Source organism: Taudactylus pleione, unplaced genomic scaffold (assembly GCF_031769625.1).
Source record: "Taudactylus pleione unplaced genomic scaffold, aTauple2 ptg000366l, whole genome shotgun sequence".
In the NCBI taxonomy this organism is placed as follows: Eukaryota; Metazoa; Chordata; class Amphibia; order Anura; family Myobatrachidae; genus Taudactylus; species Taudactylus pleione.
Genome location: NW_028284767.1, coordinates 9,653,286 through 9,671,714, shown reverse-complemented (window position 1 = coordinate 9,671,714; position 18,429 = coordinate 9,653,286). Strand labels below are relative to the sequence as shown.

Sequence of the window (18,429 nt, the reverse complement as noted above, 5' to 3'; positions counted from 1 at the left end):
GTCTGATGTTGTTCCCAGCCATTTGTCTGCAAAGCGCAGGTTGGGACCTGTCCCATCATGCTGCTAGTTTATCGGCTGGTTTAGGATCTTGGCGGCCTGACCAGGTCTGATGGCTTCTTGACTTTGGACTTTTGGAGGAAGAACATTGAACTCTGGAAGAGGACTGATCTCTCCTCTTTCCCTGTGAGCTAAAGAAGCAACCTTTGGTCTTTAGAGACGGCAAGGGAAGTGAAACAATCCAAGATGCCGCTACTGTTGTGATAATTTTTCAAGCTCAGGACCAAAGAAAACCTCACGAAGCCTCCAGAGCCTTCATGGACTCAATGTCCACTGGCCAAGTACGAAGCCATGACTCCCGCCTAGCTGCCACTGAGGAAGCAGAGACCTTGGAGGATAGGATGCCCAAATCAATAGCGGCATCGCCCAAATACGTACCAGTCTCACTGATAGCATCCATTTTAGAGAGGAGGTCTGTTTTTCAGAGAATCCGTCCAGCAACCCAGGGCTTTGGCAACAAAGGAAGCGAAAGCAGGGCGCATGGCAGCAATGGAATTAGCAAAAATGGATTTAGGCAAATTTTCTAAATTCCTATCTGTGGAGTCCTTGAGATAGAGGCCACGTTGAGAATGGGAAGCGTGATTAACTTCACCAACCGTGCAATGAGTGCATCTGCAAGAGGAGAAGGAGACTCCCACTTTTAACATTCCACCAGAGGAAGAAGTTAAAAAGGACGAGATCCACTTGGATACCAAGAATTTTGATTAGGATGCGTCCAGGCTTCCGCCAGAATATCCTCTAGCTGAGCAGATAGAGGAAAAACTGCTGGTTCCTTCTTCTTCCGCTTGAAGACGGGTGCTTCCGAAGCTGGAGAGGCATCCAAAGCCTTGATGAGTAAAGCAGACCTAACTGCTTTTACTAAGGCATCCACATCGACGTGGTCTAGGTGCTCATACTAAGCCATGGACTCTTTAACATCTGAAGTCTGGGACAACTCACCTTCCTCCGAGAAGTTATCAGACTGAGTCATAGTCTGAGTGGAGATGCATAGAACCAGGTCGTCGGGGTGCCTTGCATTTAGCTGAGGGCACTGGCACTTGATGAGGAGCTGGGGACCTGCACCAAATCCCTCTCTGAATTTTCCAAGTCAGATACTTGAATTTAAAGCAGTTTTACATTGGTAAAAATGATTGTACTAGCACATTATGTGGCTTTAGGGTGAACAAAAATAAGCATATTATTCTATGTAATTTTACCTTGCATTGTAATTTCTTTATTAGAACTAAGTTATAATCCTGCACTAGCAGTCATTCATTCTATATTGTGCTGTGTGGATAATCTTACTTTTCTCTTGTATATTCTCAGATGTAGAGATGGCGCATTTTTCAGTAACTTTTTCTTCCAACTTTACAGGAGACGTTCTTGAAGCTGTTTAAAACAAAAACAATATACACAATGTTACAAACAAATGTCCTTTGGTAGTCTCAGTAAAGCAGAGTGAAGGCAAATTGAAAACAGATACAGTAAAATTGCAATTACTTCATACATTTCATTAGACTATTATACATTAATTCAATCAACCCAAATGAAAGGATTAAATATATGAAAATAAAAGTATCCTTGTATTGTCTGAGGTGAACCTGGGGATACACTCACCATAGCAGACATGGACCTCCTGAGTTCTCAGTACACAGTTGAATTCTGTGCAATTCCTTAAGTGGGGTACACACCTGGGCGACCCCCTGACCTATTATACGCACTTACTAATTGTTCTGCCGGTGTGTCTGCACTGTCAGCGCTGACATCACAACTGGACGGGCATTTGAATTTGCCCATCCAGTTGAGATGTCAATCACCTGCAGGTCCCTGCAGCAGGTGTACAGGCGGGCGGCGGACCGCCTGTATACACAGCCAGATGTGTCGAACATATCTGTAGATATATCGGCCATCGGCTGTGCTGCACAGCCGACGCAATGTGTCTGAACAACGTTGTTCACAGACATCAGGGGTACACACCCGCCGATGCGCTTGTGATATATAGTCCGATCGAATGCCCAACTTTAGTTCATTTAATATTATGGCACGTACACATGGGCATTTTTGTCACACATTTGACAGAAACAGGCTCAGCTGCAGTTACCACATTGTGATCGCAGCTCAGGTTACACAAAATAAAGGGTTCAATGAACCCTATGAGGAAAGTGCTAAAAGTAAATGGGAGATCGTTAAATAGTTGACAATTATGTGGTAATGTTATTTAAAGAGTTTTAACAGTGGCGACATAACTTAACATGATGGTAAAGCATCATGTTCAAAGTTATAATTCTGACACTATTAAAATGCTTTAAACATTACTACTGCTTCTCCATTATCTTGTGTACAGCATAAGTGGTGACCAATCAGACAAGAATTGAAAGTAAAAATTTATATAAAACCATGCACGTGTCTCTTATTACAGTCAATTAGACTACAGCTGGGAACACATCAATCAATGGTGTCTCTGATGCCTTTGTCTCTTCTTAAAATTACAGTCAATTATCCTACAACTGGGTACACATCATACAATGGTGCACAACAGCAATGGTCCGATGCAAAAATACATTGCGCACGCTATACACACTGGGCCTGTTTCAGAGATGGACACTATTGCACAGCTGCATGGAAGTGGCTGTGCAATACCGTCCAATTAAAATGCGAATGCAGCAGGTGATGTCTTTAGGAAATAGACACTTACTTCATGCATCTGCAATCAGAGTGCAGCGTCAGAAGACACTATTTCAGATCACCATCATGACCATGGTTGCTGCTTTGGCCAGGCTGCGTGAGCTGAAACTTACTCAGCCTGGCTATTAAACTGGAGGGCCGGGTCCAGGATGACTGCGCCCGGTGATGCAGACCCTGGGCTCTGTAAGCCTACAAAACGGGGGTGCCACGCCCCCATTTTGTAGACTGTTCTTTGTGTCCATCTCCCAAATGCCACCACAGGTCATGATGTGGCTAAGGGAGGACTGTGAGCAATCACACAGGACCCATGTAGCACATGCGCAGACACCCCAACAATCGGCGATGTACGCAAACCATCGGATTTGCGTGCATCTCTGGTTCAGGCCCACTGCATGATCCGGGGTATGATGGCGCGATGTATGGTTATAGTGTTACAAACCGTGTCAGTACAATATATATCGGACGACACGTCGTATAGCATGTACATGGCTTAAGTATAATAAATGTACATACATGAAGTGTAAAAATGTACACACAGTGCAAATGCTGAAGTTTACCAGAACTTTGGCAAGTTGAAGAGGAAGCTGCTAATTTAGCAAGTCCAAACAATTACAATATACTCTCTCTCTCATATCCAAGCATTTCTTCCTTTTCCTAATTTGGAGCTTAATATCTTACCAAAGAGCAAACCAACTCCCCTCAGAAAGGAACAATGGTGCAAAAACAATAGCAACTAATGCGTCATAAAGCACATGTGGTGTTTCTCCAAGAGAAACACTTCACGCACTAGCAGAGTTCACAAATATAAACTTATCCTCAATCCATTCATGTCCATTACATACATCAAAGTTGCCCTGGGCACAAAACGTATCTCAAGTTGCCCTCTCTGCTGAGTAAGCTCAATAAATTGTTCTCTAACAAGGCTACCAAGTTGTAATGGCTTCAGCAGAAGGGCAATAAGGCAGACACAATGATTGTTCTCCCTCCAGCCTACTGTATATAGAAATTGTTTGTTGCTAATAAAGAACAGTTGATGAAAAGCACTTTGACAGGGTTCTCCAGGCAGTTCATGCATCATTCTGCCACAATGTCCAAATGATTTATAGGGTTTGGGGCTTTGCTGTGCCTGGTACTCAGCGTTCCTAGTGTTGCAGGCTGGTGAAACAGATGAGATCAGGCAAGGTGCAGCATAAGTGAATAGTCCAGGCGACAGGTCAAAACCATTGGTCATAGGTGCTTTACCAGGGGAAGAACGTAGCCAGTAATCAAAACCAATCACAATAAAACAGGGGTTCCCAACCACGGTCCTCAAGGCACACTAACAGTCCAGGTATTAGGGATAGCCATACTTGAGCACAAGTGACTTAATTAGTACCTCAGTTATATTGATTTAACCATCTGTGCACAATCATGGATATCAATAAAACCAGGACTGTTAGTGTGCCTTGAGGGCCGTGGTTGGGAATCACTGCAATAAAAGGTGCATATACACTACACGAGTGTAGAACGACTGTACGATTACAACATCATAATCGATATGTCGTTCAGTGCAGGCACCCTCCCTCATCCCCGAAAATGCACAACCTGTCCATATCAGCAGGTTGACTTGAAAAAGGCTACAGTAGTAGCCGAAACGCGTTGTCGTTCCCTGTCGGTGCCTGGAGACCTTACCTGTTTATCTACAATCAGCGTCCGTCTGCACGCCTCCTAAAAGACAAGCTGGCGACTGTTACTCTGACCAACCTCCGGTCCATCGGGAGTCCTACTGCTTAAATAGCGGAGATTGTATCTACTAACTGAGCCGCTGGGACGCTCACCTCCTGCTCACCTCCGTATTCATTGTATGACCGCTGCTTCACTGACACGACCATCACCCGGCTGCTATTCAGAGCCGAGGGACCTCACTGTCTGGCATTGTCTGCATCAGCGGCGCACTGAGACGGATGTCATCTGGCGTAACATCTACAGGTGAAAAACATCATTCACGTCTTTCACCTTACAGTGTCCCGGCTGCTGAGAATTTGCTATGAGATATTTGGCATACTCTGGAGTGGGCTGGTAGCCGGTATCACCTCACGTCGATGGTATATACCTGGCCTATATTAACTTATCCTGCTACCTACGGCTCTAGTTCTACATCCCCACGGCTATTGCTGTGCTTACAGAGACACAGCCGTGTGTGTGTGTATATATATATATATATATATATATATATATATATATATATATGTTGGAGGAGGCTGAATGTTGATATTTTTATTATAGTGTGTTTCAATCAGCTGCGATATATACAGCATTGAGATATTGAGAAAGTACCTTCAGGAGAAAGAATCTTTATTATTACTTTGATATACTCCCTATATTGAATTCTATACGAGACTTTCCTTAGAAGGTTGGACATACCTTATCTGGTCATTTATATACGAGACCTTTCTCACTACTAAGGATCTCCAGGGTCACTAGTATCATCATTTTCACTCCAATATAGATTGGTTAACTATACCTCTTTGTGTCATTTGTGTATATATTTATTGTCTTAATACTGAGAGTCTAATCAACTCTCTTGCATGTAATTTATTGTGTATACAATTTTTGAATTGGCCTATAGCCTTATTACAATTAAATGCTGTTTTTATTCTATTGTATGTTTTGAACTGATGTCCCGGCATAGACTCTAGAGCGCAGTCTTTCTCTTTGCTCATATCAGCAGGTTGGCCTGCATGTTCAGGTGATGACAGATGCAGACAACGACCAGTGGGAGCGCGCATCGCTGGTCGTTGCCGGCATATTCACTACACAAATAATAAATGATTGATCAATAACGATGTCGTAATCGTTAATTTTTATCATGTAGGGGATATGCGCCTTAACAGTGCCAAAGGAACGGATGGAGAGAGAATGGCCAGGAAATGGTCCGGGTCAGTAATCAGATAGAAAACTAGCAATACAGGATGAAGTTATGGAGAGATGGAAAAAGGAGACTTAATGTTGCTTATCTGTTAAGTCTCTTTCTTAGACTATGCGTACCACACGCGCAGAAGTCAATCCGGTGCAAGCAGGATCAAAGTGCCTCCCCCCCCCCCAGTATGAACTTGCGTAGAAGAAAGAAATCATTGAGATCGGAGGGAAGACTTAAATCAGAGGAAATGTCCAAGGAACCACTAGGGCATCTACCAGCTTCTGGATCCCAGGTGCAAGAGCAGTTTCTCGGTAGTGTGATAGGAACACTGGTAAAGTGGTCAGTGGTAGATACATTTGTCCTAGGTTTTTGACCTATGTGTTCTAAAAACCCCCAGGAGAAAAGTCTGCAGTGAAGCAGATTGAGTATCGGCTTTTTGCAAAGCCAGTTTGGGTCTTGGGGGTGTTGATGTGAGGAGAGTGAGGGCTCCATCCACAGGCCACTCCAGGTTTTGGCCTTTTTGGCCTGTTAGCAGGCTCATTAGGGTCTGCACCTGGAACTGGCTGATATAGGCTGTGTGTGATTGTAAGCTAGTGTCTCATACCTGGGAGAGCAAGCAGAATGGCTGGCTCAGAGACACTTGGTGAAAACTACCTGTAAGTCTTGTGCATACGCTTGTGTTGATGGTGGAGGCAGTAGGCCCCACTATTTCTTTAGAGAGGGAACCTCTTGTCTAGCTAGCGCCCAGACGGCTAGCGTTTACTTTTAGGTTTTGTTTTCCTTTTATGTTGCACAATAAAGACTGGTACCGACCAGCTAGTACGAGACCTCAGACTGGTATACTATTTTTCCGGCTGCTGTGTGTGTGAAGAGGGAGTCCATCTACCCCAGGAGAGGGACCCCTAATCTGGTCGTGTTACAGTAGCTGATTGTAACGAGACACCATCATGTTGATGTCCGGCAGGCCCCAACAGCGGACTAGTAGTTGGAAGACGTCTGGATGCAGCACCCACTCAGCTGCATGAACATCCTGACGACTTAGGAAGTACACTTCCCAATTCTGAATGCCCGGGATGCAGACTGTGGACAGTGCTGGAAGATGATGCCCCCACCCAACGAAGAATTTGGCTAACTTCCTGCATAGCTAACTCTCTGACTGCGAGTGCCGCCCTGGTGGTTTATGTAGGCCACCACGGACGTCTCTGAAGGAGATGCTGTGCCTGACAGAGCCCTGTACACGGCATGAAGTTCCAGGATGTTGATGTAAAGCTGGCTCTCCTGAAGCGTCCAATGGCCCTGAAAAATTAGGTGACAGGTTACTGTCCCCACCCTCGAAGGCTTGCATCGGAGATATGTAGCACCCAGTCTTGGTTCCAAAAGGGGCGGCCTTTTTCCAGATGCGAGCGCTGGAACTACTACAGTAGAGAGACGTACCTCCTGGGGAAGAATGAGAGGCTGTGCCTTGAGGTTCAAGCGTAACCCTGAGACACGACATCTCTGAACCAAGCGTCTGTCTACATCCACACTGTCGAAAAGGAGAAGAAGCCGGCCTACCACTCAGAGGTCCCCTAGGAGGAGGCCCAAACCATCATGCGGCAGGCTTGTCCACTGGCTTGGCAGCCAGGCGCCTAGTGGACCAGGATTGCTTAAGTCTGGGCTTGGAGCTTTTAGGGACCGAACCCTGGCTTCTGGGAAACGGCTGACCTGGCTTTTCCCTGTGGACTATAGGCACGAGAGACTGAGGTCCAAGGTCTAGGAGTGGCAACTGACTATAAGATAGTGGACTTAAATGCTGCAAGCGTGGAGCTTCCAATGCCTTCTTAGACTCTGTGTCAGCTTTCAAGGTACACAAACAGAGCGCTAGTCTGGCAGACTAGCAGAAGCTGAAACCTTAGAAGTCAAAATCCCTGAATCTATGGCCGCTTCAGCCAGATAAGAAGCTGCCTCTCTAACATGCTCAACTAAAGACACCAGTTCCCCTCAGTGTGTGCCTGATAGGAGCCCATCCTCCAAAGTGTCTACCCAGCGGGCGACAGCTTTAGCCACCCAAACCAATGCAAAGGCAGGACGAACCAGAGCACCAGCTTTAACATAAATGGATTTTAAGAAATTTTGTAGCTTCCTATCTGTAGGATCTTGAAACGATGCCGTATTAGTAAGGGGGGATGACCTAATTAGACTTGTAATATGGGCATTCATGGGAAAGGAGACTCCTACTTAGCCTAATCCGCTGCTGGGAGGGGGCAAAATGTAGCAAAGCTACAGAAGAGCATATACATCTACTGGGGACATAGCCTCCTCTGGGACGGAGGACGCCTCAACATCAGAGTCAATGGAAGCACTGGCCTCGTCATCTGAAGACGCTTCAGAGTCTGAACCTCTCCCCGATAAAGGAGTATAGATTTCGCGTGCAGCAGGCCTGCGTCTGGGAGCCCTATCCTTATCTAGCATCTGCAGAAAGGACGTGGGCACCTGACTTTGCCCCTCGACTATCTATGCAAAGCTGCATCCCAAGTGGCTCCCATGAGAAGCTGCAGCACAGCGATAGGGACAGGGGGCACTAGAACTGCCATCCAGTCTACAAACTGCAAAATTACCTATGTTAACTTGGATGCGCAAAGCCGGTTTTGGAATGGATTCAATGAGCAAAATCATCTGTTGCATGGCTGCAAAGCAACTGACACAAAGGCCATCGTGCTATGGACCCTCAGGAGAAATTACATTAACACATTGCTTACATGTGCGCAATACTGCAGTGCCTAACCTCCTTGGTAGTTGTATTTCTGGACATCCTGAGAGTCTTTTCACACACCAAAAGAAATAAATGCACCTCCCCTTGTTAAGTAAAAAAGAGGGTCTGTAGGCACAGAAACAGTACAACTACTTACAGAGACACAGACCACTCAATGCAGAAATGTGGGCTAAGGATGCTCAACAAACCAGTCCAAATGAACAGGAAGGAGCAATACGAAGTCCATAGGGTCCACAGGGTGACCTTGGGGTATAGCTGGATCCTCGGGCACCACGGAGTTAAAACTTTTAGCTGCTCCCAGGATGCACTTGGGTCCATCCTCCTCTATACCCCGCCCCCGAGCCACAGGCACCTCAGTTGGTAAGCAGCCAAGGCCGGAGGAGGAGATGAAACAGAGAGAAGGAAGACTGGAACACACAAGAACCATACTCACAGAAATGGGAGACGGAAAACCGGTGACCAGTCACAGAGCCCATATGAAACCAGGTGCGTCAGGGCGGGTGCCCTGTGGACCCTATGGACTTCGTAGAAACAGAGATAACAAAGGTAAGTTCTTACCATATCTCTTGTTTTCTACTTCAGGGTCCATAGGGGTCCACAGGGTGACCTTGGGGATGTGCCAAAGCAGTCCAACTAAGGGCGGGGACGCTCCTGTGCTGATAGGAGAACCCAGCGCCCAAAGGATGCATCCTGAGAGGCAAAGGTGTCAAACGCATAGAACCTCAAAAAGGTCTGAATGGAAGACCAGGCGGCTGCCTTACACAGCTGAACAGCAGAGGCGCCACGGCTAGCAGCCCAAGAAGGGCCCACAGACCGAGTGGAATGTGCCTTAACAGAGGCTGGAACAGGTAAACCCTCCTGCATATAAGCCTCAATAATAACAGAACGAAGCCAACGGGCTAGAGTCTGTTTGTTGGCAGGCCAACCCCTCTTGTGAAAACCAAAGAGGATAAACAAAGAATCCGACTTCCTCACAGAACTAGTCCGGTCCACATAAACCTGAAGTGCACGGACAACGCCTAAAGAAGCCTCCCCAGCCGAAAGATCAGGCAACTGAAAGGCTGGTACAACAATTTCCTGATTAATGTGGAACCTGGAAACCACCTTGGGCAGGAAATCAGGACGAGTGCGAAGCACCGCTCTGTCCTGATGGAAAACCAGAAAAGGGGGACAACAGGAAAGCGCCCACAAATCAGAAACCCTCCTGGCAGAAGCAATTGCCAAGAGGAAAACAGTCTTAAAAGTTAGCCACTTGAGCTCCACTGACTCCAAGGGCTCAAAAGGAGGACCCTGTAAGGCCCGAAGAACCACCGCCAAATCCCACGGGGCCACAGGTGGCACAAAGGGAGGCTGGATTCGTAAAACACCCTGGAAAAAGGTGTGTACGTCCGGCATAGCAGCAATCCTGCGCTGGAACCACACCGACAGAGCAGACACATGCACCTTCAGTGAGGAAAGACGTAATCCTAAGTCCAAACCCGACTGAAGGAAAGCCAGAATACGCGAAACCCGGAACACCTGGGGATCATATTTTCTGGCCTCACACCACTGAAAGTAAGTGTGCCACACTCTGTGGTAGATCCTCGTGGAAGCAGGCTTGCACGCCCTCAGCATGGTGGTAATAACGGAGCTAGAAAAGCCCTGAGACCTCAGGACAGCTGTCTCAAGAGCCACGCCGTCAAAGATAGTCGACCCAGATCCGGGTGAAGACAGGGACCCTGAGACAACAGGTCCCGCCGTTGAGCTAGGAGGTACGGAGCGTCGATGGACAGGCTCCGCAGATCGGAGTACCACGGCCTTCTGGGCCACGCTGGGGCCACCAGGATCAGTGTGCCTCCGTCCTGCTTGAACTTGCGCAGGACCCGAGGCAGCAGTGATATCGGAGGAAACAAGTAAGCCAGGTGAAACAGCCATTTCACCGACAGCGCGTCCATCAGACTTGCACCTGCGTCCCTTGTCCTTGACCCGTACACGGGCAGCTTGTGATTGTGACGAGACGCCATCAGGTCCAGTTCTGGCAGCCCCCACTTGTCCACGAGTAGTTGGAATACCTCTGGATGAAGCGACCATTCCCCGGGATGCACGTCGTAACGGCTGAGGAAGTCTGCCTCCCAATTGAGGACTCCCGGGGATGAAGACTGCCGAGAGAGCTGGAAGATAGCGCTCTGCCCAAGCCAGGACGTGGGACACCTCTGACATCGCAGCTCAAATGAGAGTCCCTCCCTGGTGATTGATGTACGCCACCGTGGTGGCGTTGTCTGACTGCACCTGAACGGCCCTTTCGTGAAGAGCGGTGCCGGACGACTGCAGGGCTCTGTACACTGCCCGCAGTTCCAGGATGTTGATGGGAAGAATCGCTTCCTCCGCCGACCAACGACCCTGAAGTGACAAGGAGCCTGTCACCGCTCCCCAACCCCGGAGACTGGCATCTGTCGTGAGCAGAACCCATTCCGGGATCCAAAAGGGGCGCCCCTCGAGGAGATGAGCCGTCTGTAGCCACCAGGCCAGGGACAGACGCACCTCCGAGGACAACACCAGCATCTGAGAGCGGATCCTGTGTGGCAATCCGTTCCATTCTGAAAGAATCAGCCTCTGCAGGGGCCTGGAATGGAACTGGGCAAACTCCACCATGTCGAATGCCGACACCATGGACCCAAAACTCTCATCGCTGAGTGCACCGACACTCTGCCACTGCTCAGACAACTGTGAATCCGCAGCTGTAAGGAGGAGACCTTCTCTGGAGTCAGGAAAATCCGTTGCTGATGAGAGTCCAGCAGGGCCCCCAAATGAACCATCCGCTGTGATGAGATGAGGGAGGACTTCTTCCAGTTGATCAACCACCCGTGCTCCTGTAGACAAGCGATCGTCAGGTGGAGATGCTGGATCAGTACCTCCGGGGAGCTTGCCAGCAAGAGGAGGTCGTCTAGATACGGTAGCAACCGTATACCCTGGCTCCGAAGGTGAGCCGCCATGACCGCCATCACCTTGGTACATACCCTTGGTGCCGTGGAGAGGCCAAAGGGTAGAGCCCTGAATTGGTAGTGGTTGTGTAGAATAGCAAACCGCAGAAACTGTTGGTGCGATGTTGCTATAGGCACATGGAGGTAGGCGTCCTGGATATCCAGGGAGACCATATAATCCCCCGGTTCCATCGCCAGAATGATGGAACGCAAAGTTTCTATCCTGAATTTGGGAACCCTGAGAAACCTGTTCAGGGACTTCAAATTGAGGATGGGGCGATGAGAGCCATTGGGTTTCTGCACCAGAAACAGCGTAGAGTAATACCCCATCCCACGTTGAGATTGTGGTACGGGTATAATGACCCCCGCCGTCAGCAAGGCCTCTATGGCTTCCTGAACCTGCAAGGCCTTAGTTTTGTCCTGAGAAGGACTTGTGCAAAAAAACTGGCGAGGCGGCCTGTGCCGAAAAGACAGGGCGTACCCCTGGGAGACCACTTCTCGCACCCAGGCATCCGTGGTGGTATTGTGCCAGCACTGGGCGAATTGAAGAAGTCGGCCTCCCACTCTGGGGACCCCCAGAGGGAGGCCCGTCCCATCATGCAGAAGGCTTATCTTCTTGCTTGGAAGAAGGGCGCCTAGCACTCCAGGCTTGCTTCTTTGGCTTTGAGGCGGTCTTGGTTGCGGACTGCCTCCGGAAGGACTGACCCTTTGCCTTGCCCTGAACCCGAAAGGACCGAAAGGCCGAGCTCCGGACCTTAGCAGGTGTCGTAGCTGAAGGGAGGAAGGCTGACTTGGATTTTGCCAGGGTATCTACTATTTTGTCCAGGTCTGGACCAAATAGTAACTCTCCATTAAAAGGTAAGGCCTCCAAGCCTTTCTTTGAATCAGCGTCTGCTCTCCAAGACCTCAACCACAAGCATCTGCGAGCAGACACTGCTGCCGCCGAAACCCTAGAGGTCAGCAGGCTATCATCCAAAGATGCTTCTCCAATGTAGCAAGCGGCATCTCTCATCTGTCCTAACAACGCCCTCTGGACATCCGGAGTTTCATCCGTAAACGTATCCTCCAAGGCATTGGCCCAACCCTCAATGGCCTTGGCCACCCAGGAGATGGCCATGGACGGCCGGGCTACAGCCCCTGAGAGAGAGTAAATAGACTTTAGACAAGTCTCCACCTTCCTGTCCGTAGGATCCTTCAGCGAGGATATAGACGGCAATGGCAAAGTAGCACTCCTGATGAGGCGTGTTACATGGGAATCGACCGCAGGCGGAGTTTCCCATTTCTTACAATGCGCCTCCGGAAACGGATAATTGGACGCCAACCGCTTCTGTGGCAGGAATCGCTTACTGGGCGTCTGCCAGGCCACCGTCATGTGATCCGTCAACTGATCAGACAAGGGGAACGTTGCAGAAGTAACCTTAGCTTTTTTAAAACTAGGATACCTCGACTTGGGAGCGGGTGTCTCATCCTCAATCAGAAGAATGGCCCGCACCGCCCTAACCAGAGCCCGCACATTGATGGAAGACTTAGTGTGTACCTCCTGGACTGAGGCATCTGAGGCTGAGTCATCCTGCACCTCACCATCATCCGAGGACCCCTCAGAGTCCGAAAAATGCGCAGCCTGCGCCATAACTGTGCGTTTAGACACCCTGGAGGGCACGTCACTGCGCAACATCGACTGAAAAGCCGAAGATGCTGCCGCCAAATCTTGGACAGTGAGGGAAAGCGCATCCACCCAGGGTGGAGGAGCTGCCACAGGAGCCTGAAATGGCACCACAGCCTGCTGCGCCACAGGGGTGGACTGTATATACATTGGCAACCCCGCATAGGGACCAACAGGCTGAGACCCCGGGGGAGTCTGCAATAATTGTGGGACACCCGGGAAATGGGGGATGGTAGGCTGGGGCAACGCCCTAGTAGGAACGACAGTCGGGACCGACAGACGGTCCGCGATGGACACCAGCACCTGGGAAAACATCGCCCATGGTGGCTCCTGCGACATAGGAGGTTTAGACGTACCAGGGACCGCCTGGCACCGTCCGCACAGGCCGTCCTGTGACAAATCCTCCCTATCCACTCCTGCAGAACAGCGCCTGCAGTAGAACAATACCGGAGCCACGGAGTGCTCAATCTCCTCCTCAGACATGACAGACTATATAACTAAATATACAGTTATGACATAGGAAGAAAACGTGCGCACTCACCAGTGTGCTGGACAACAGCCCACAATATGGCCCTGTGTAGCACACAACTGTATGTGACGGACCTCACAAATACGTGATCTATATAAGTGAGGTCAGTAGAAACACCCTTCCCCCGCACACCTGTAGGGCTTGTAGGAGAAGGAAAGGGATAGGTATAGGCTGACAGTAAGTAGAAATTAGCACAGACAGGCAGCACTAGCAAAAGTCACATACCATGCAGGAAGATATACTCACTGCACCTTTCCACTACAATCAACCTGCCCAGATTCAGTATCTGGGAGGGCTATAGTGCTGTGTACACTGTCCTTTTGCAGGGGAGAGGTAGACAGGGGGACCGGTACGCGTTCTCCCTGAGAGTATCTGCGCTGCCACAGAGAAAATGGCTGCTGGAGACCTCAGAGGAGGAGTGGCCGAGGAATCTGCAGCTCAGCGACACCAGACTACGTGCTGAAAGGCGCGCTGAGCTGAGGGGAGGAGCCGCTAGACAGGGAAGGCTTCCTCCCCTGGCTAGCATATTAACCCCCGCTTGCCTTATTCACCCTGGTGGTCTAGTGGTCTGGCGGGGTATGCCTCCAATGGAGGGGAAGCCCGCCGCCACCGCTAGCACCCCCGGTCTGTCCCCTAGACCGGGGGCATGGGACTGCATTTAATAGGAACCCGCGCACCGCCGCTAATCAGCGGTCCGCGGCTTACCTTGATCTCCCCGGCGTCTCCGGCAGCAGTCCTGGGGGAAACCAGAGCCCGGCTAGTACAGACTCTGGCTTCCCCCGCCGCGATCCCCAGTGCAGTACTGGCGTCGCGGCGCCAGCAGGGAGAAGGTGCGGCAGCGTGGGCGTCTGTACAGACGGCCCATCGCTGCCGCTCTGGAGAAAAAAACTGAAGTAAAAATAAAATAAATTTAACTTAGTTAAAAAATAAATAAAAAGCTTTAGGGGGCTGCTCCTGCAGCTCCCCCCGCTGGGTGACACGACTCCGGCCGGGCACCAGCGTAAACTGAGGTGCTTGTGGCTCGGGGGCGGGGTATAGAGGAGGATGGACCCAAGTGCATCCTGGGAGCAGCTAAAAGCTTTAACTCCGTGGTGCCCGAGGATCCAGGATCCAGCTATACCCCAAGGTCACCCTGTGGACCCCTATGGACCCTGAAGTAGAAACAAGCAATACAGGAGGCAGGTATGGAAAGGTATGGATCAGGATGTGAATGGAATACTCTGGCTGTGATACAGACTGTTAAAGTGGTATAAATTGGCTAGGCTTTTATAATTTGGTGCTAGCCTAACGTCAGATGTCATATGAGCTAGAAGCTTACAGTGAAGCAGCACTCCCGCTCCTAATGAGAAAAATGGGGAAAAGAGGCTCAAATCCGAGCACCAACTCTAAGATGCAAAGCAAGGCACGGGCCGCCAGTGGGGGTCAGCAACAATCAGTACCAGTAAGTGAACATCTGGCTCCGTAGACTTGTGACAAACGCTACATGAGATAAGTGTTAGCTGCTCCACAAGGAGGGCAATGTCAGCTATATTAAAAGAAGACGGTGAAAATCTATCACATGAAAATCTAATATAACTGGTCTTTCACAGAACTTACGACTCACTCTACACAGCCAATTGCCTCAGACTCTTAAAACGCATAAAAAAATACCCTTTAGATTGGAACAAATAATATAATATTATAGATAACTAGGTATAACAGGACTGCTGAAATAAAAAAATTAAATTAGCTTATTCATTCTCCCAATAACACCTTGAATGCAGTACAGAAATAAATCTGCAATTCATCTGATGAGGTAAAAGGCCCAGTGCACAGGTGAAGGCTGTAACACACCATTATTAGCAATGGAATTTGTCCGTGGAATACAAAGCATTTGGACCATACTGTAGCAAGCAGATATTGTTGGACGTATTACATGTACCTTGGTCGTTCATAACTGGTTTGTTACATTGTTATGATACCAGCACATCATTACTTTGTAAGGCACTGCGGAACACTTGTGGCACCATAGAAATAAAGGATAATAATAATCAATTATGTGTCTTTAGGGTGATTAACAATTAGCACCTCATTCTAGATCATTATTGGACCCAACAGTGCTAAACAGTAATTAAAATTAAGGATTTGTTATTGCATGTGTGTATAAAATATAATCTAACTTTTCTTTTGTGTATTCTCCGATGTAGTGATGGTGCGTTCTTCACTTTCATCTTTTTCTTCCAACCTTACAGGAGACGTTCTTAAAGCTGTAAGAAAATAAAATAAAAAATGCTTTTTGATAGTTTCAGTAAAACTGAAATGCAAATTCAAAAGCTAAAAAGTAAAAATGCAATTACTTAATCAGCTTTACTTCAGTATGATACTCTTATGAAATCAACCCAAATGAAATTTACTGACGCCCCCTTGAATTGGTCTGATGTGACCTTTGGGTTGCACTCACCGCAGAGGACATGGACCACCTGAATGCTCAGTACACCTTTGAATATATACTGTAGTGCAACTTTGGGTTGATTTTCGGTACGTGGGGTCCCCTGGATTGCTTTGGTTGGTCTGCTTCAGGGCATCGCATTATAAACACTTTCTTTTTTGCACATTTTTTTTTTTGCGTATTTATTGTAATTTTTATTGCGTATTTATTGGTTTTTCAATACAATCAGGTCCATAAATATTGGGACATTGACAGAATTTTCATATTTTGGCCTCTATTCACCACCACAATGGCTTTGAAATGAAACAAACAAGATGCGCTTTAACTGCAGACTTTCAGATTTAATTTGAGGGTAATTACATCCAAATCAGGTGAACGGTGTAGGAATTACAACGGTTTCTATATGTGCCTCCCACTTTTTAAGGGGCCAAAAGTAATGGGACAAACTAAACAATCCTAAATCTAACTTTCACTTTTTAATACTTTGTTGCAAATCCTTTGCAGGCAATTACAGCCTGAAGTCTGGAACGCATAGACATCACCAGACGCTGGGTTTCATCCCTGGTGATGCTCTGCCAGGCCTCTACGGCAAATGTCTTCAGTTCCTGCTTATTCTTGGGGCATTTTCCCTTCAGTTTTGTCTTCATCAAGTGAAATGCATGCTCAGTCGGATTCAGGTCAGGGGATTGACTTGGCCATTGCATAACATTCCACTTTTTAGCCTAAAAAACTCTTTGGTTGCTCTTGCAGTATGCTTCGGGTCATTGTCCATCTGCACTGTGAAGCGCCGTCCAATGAGTTCTGAAGCATTTGACTGAATATGAGCATATAATATTGCCCGAAACACTTCAGAATTCATTCTGCTGCTTTTGTCAGCAGTCACATCATCAATAAATACAAGGGAACCAGTTCCATTGGCATCCATACATGCCCACGCCATGACACTACCACCACCATGCTTCACTGATGAGGTGGTATGTTTTGGATCATGAGCAGTTCCTTTCCTTCTCCATACTCTTCTCTTCCCATCACTGTGGTACAAGTTGATCTTTGTCTCATCTGTCCATAGGATGTTGTTCTAGAATTGTAATGGCTTTTTTAGATGTTGTTTGGCAAACTCTAATCTGGTCTTTCTGTTTTTGTGGCTCACCAATGGTTTACATCTTGTGGTGAACCCTCTATATTCACTCTTGTGAAGTCTTCTCTTGATTGTTGACTTTGACACATAAACACCTACCTCCTGGAGAGTGTTCTTGATTTGGCCAACTGTTGTGAAGGGGTTTTTCTTCACCATGGAAATAATTCTTCTGTCAACCACCACAGTTGTTTTCCATGGTCTTCCGGGTCTTTTGGTGTTGCTGAGCTCTCCGATGCGTTCTCTCTTTTTAAGAATGTTCCAAACAGTTGATTTGGCCACACCTAATGTTATTGCTATCTCTCTGATGGGTTTGTTTTGATTTTTCAGCCTAATGATGGCTTGCTTCACTGATAGTGACAGCTCTTTGGATCTCAAATTGAGAGTCAACAGCAACTGATTCCAAATGCAAATGTCACACCTAGAATCAACTCCAGACCTTTTACCTGCTTAATTGATAATGAAATAATGAGGGAATAGCCCACACCTGTCCATGAAATAGCTTTTGAGTTGATAGTCCCATTACTTTTGGCCCCTTAAAAAGTGGGAGGCACATATAGAAACCGTTGTAATTCCTACACCGTTCACCTGATTTGGATGTAATTACCCTCAAATTAAATCAAAGTCTGCCGTTAAAGCACATCTTGTTTGTTTCATTTCAAAGCCATTGTGGTGGTGAATAGAGGCCAAAATATGAAAATTCTGTCAATGTCCCAATATTTATGGACCTGACTGTATATGTCAATACAGAAATAGACTTTACATAGTACATGGATAACACAAAAACAACAATAAAAGAAACTAAAATCAAAAGATATAAAAATAAAATAAATAAAAAGAAGCTATAATATATATATATACATACAGAAGAAGAATAATAGTACATGTATGTATTGTTATGTTGAAACACCAACATTACTGGTAGTAGTCTGTTTTAACATGTGAGTATCATAGAAATCCGACCAAGGACGCCATTGCATCAAGGGAGATTAGGTTAAATTAGAATATTTAAACCCAAAGGTTTCCATTTCGAAACTTCTCTGGATCTTAGAGATTATTGCCGAAAGAGGGGGAGGATCAGATCTCTTCCAGAATTGAGCCAAAGTTGCTCTTGTAGCAATAAAGATATGTCCAAAACCATATTTGTTTTCTTTTTGTACTGAAGGGGGGAAATAATGTAGTAGAGCAACTTCAGGCATCTGTGGGAGAACTACCCCTGTAACCTGGGTAATTAACCGGAATACCTCTGACCACAGAGAGAGGATCACTGGACAGAACCAAAATATATGTAGAAGGGAGCCTACGCAACCACATGTCCTCCAGCAAAATTTAGAGGAATCAG

The 18,429-nt window shown here is 47.4% G+C and overlaps 1 protein-coding gene across 2 annotated transcripts in view; it reads right to left on the bottom strand.

Annotated features, from left to right (window-relative positions):
• Positions 1 to 18,429, bottom strand: part of LIG1 (DNA ligase 1) — a 217,596-nt gene that overhangs the window by 131,183 nt on the left and 67,984 nt on the right. For both annotated transcript variants that reach the window (XM_088444581.1, XM_088444580.1), the window contains exons 7-8: positions 15,684 to 15,770; positions 1,342 to 1,425 (exon numbers count right to left, since the gene is read on the bottom strand). In XM_088444581.1, the coding sequence (XP_088300707.1) occupies positions 1,342 to 1,425; positions 15,684 to 15,770 (171 nt within the window). The remainder of the gene's footprint in view (positions 1 to 1,341; positions 1,426 to 15,683; positions 15,771 to 18,429) is intronic.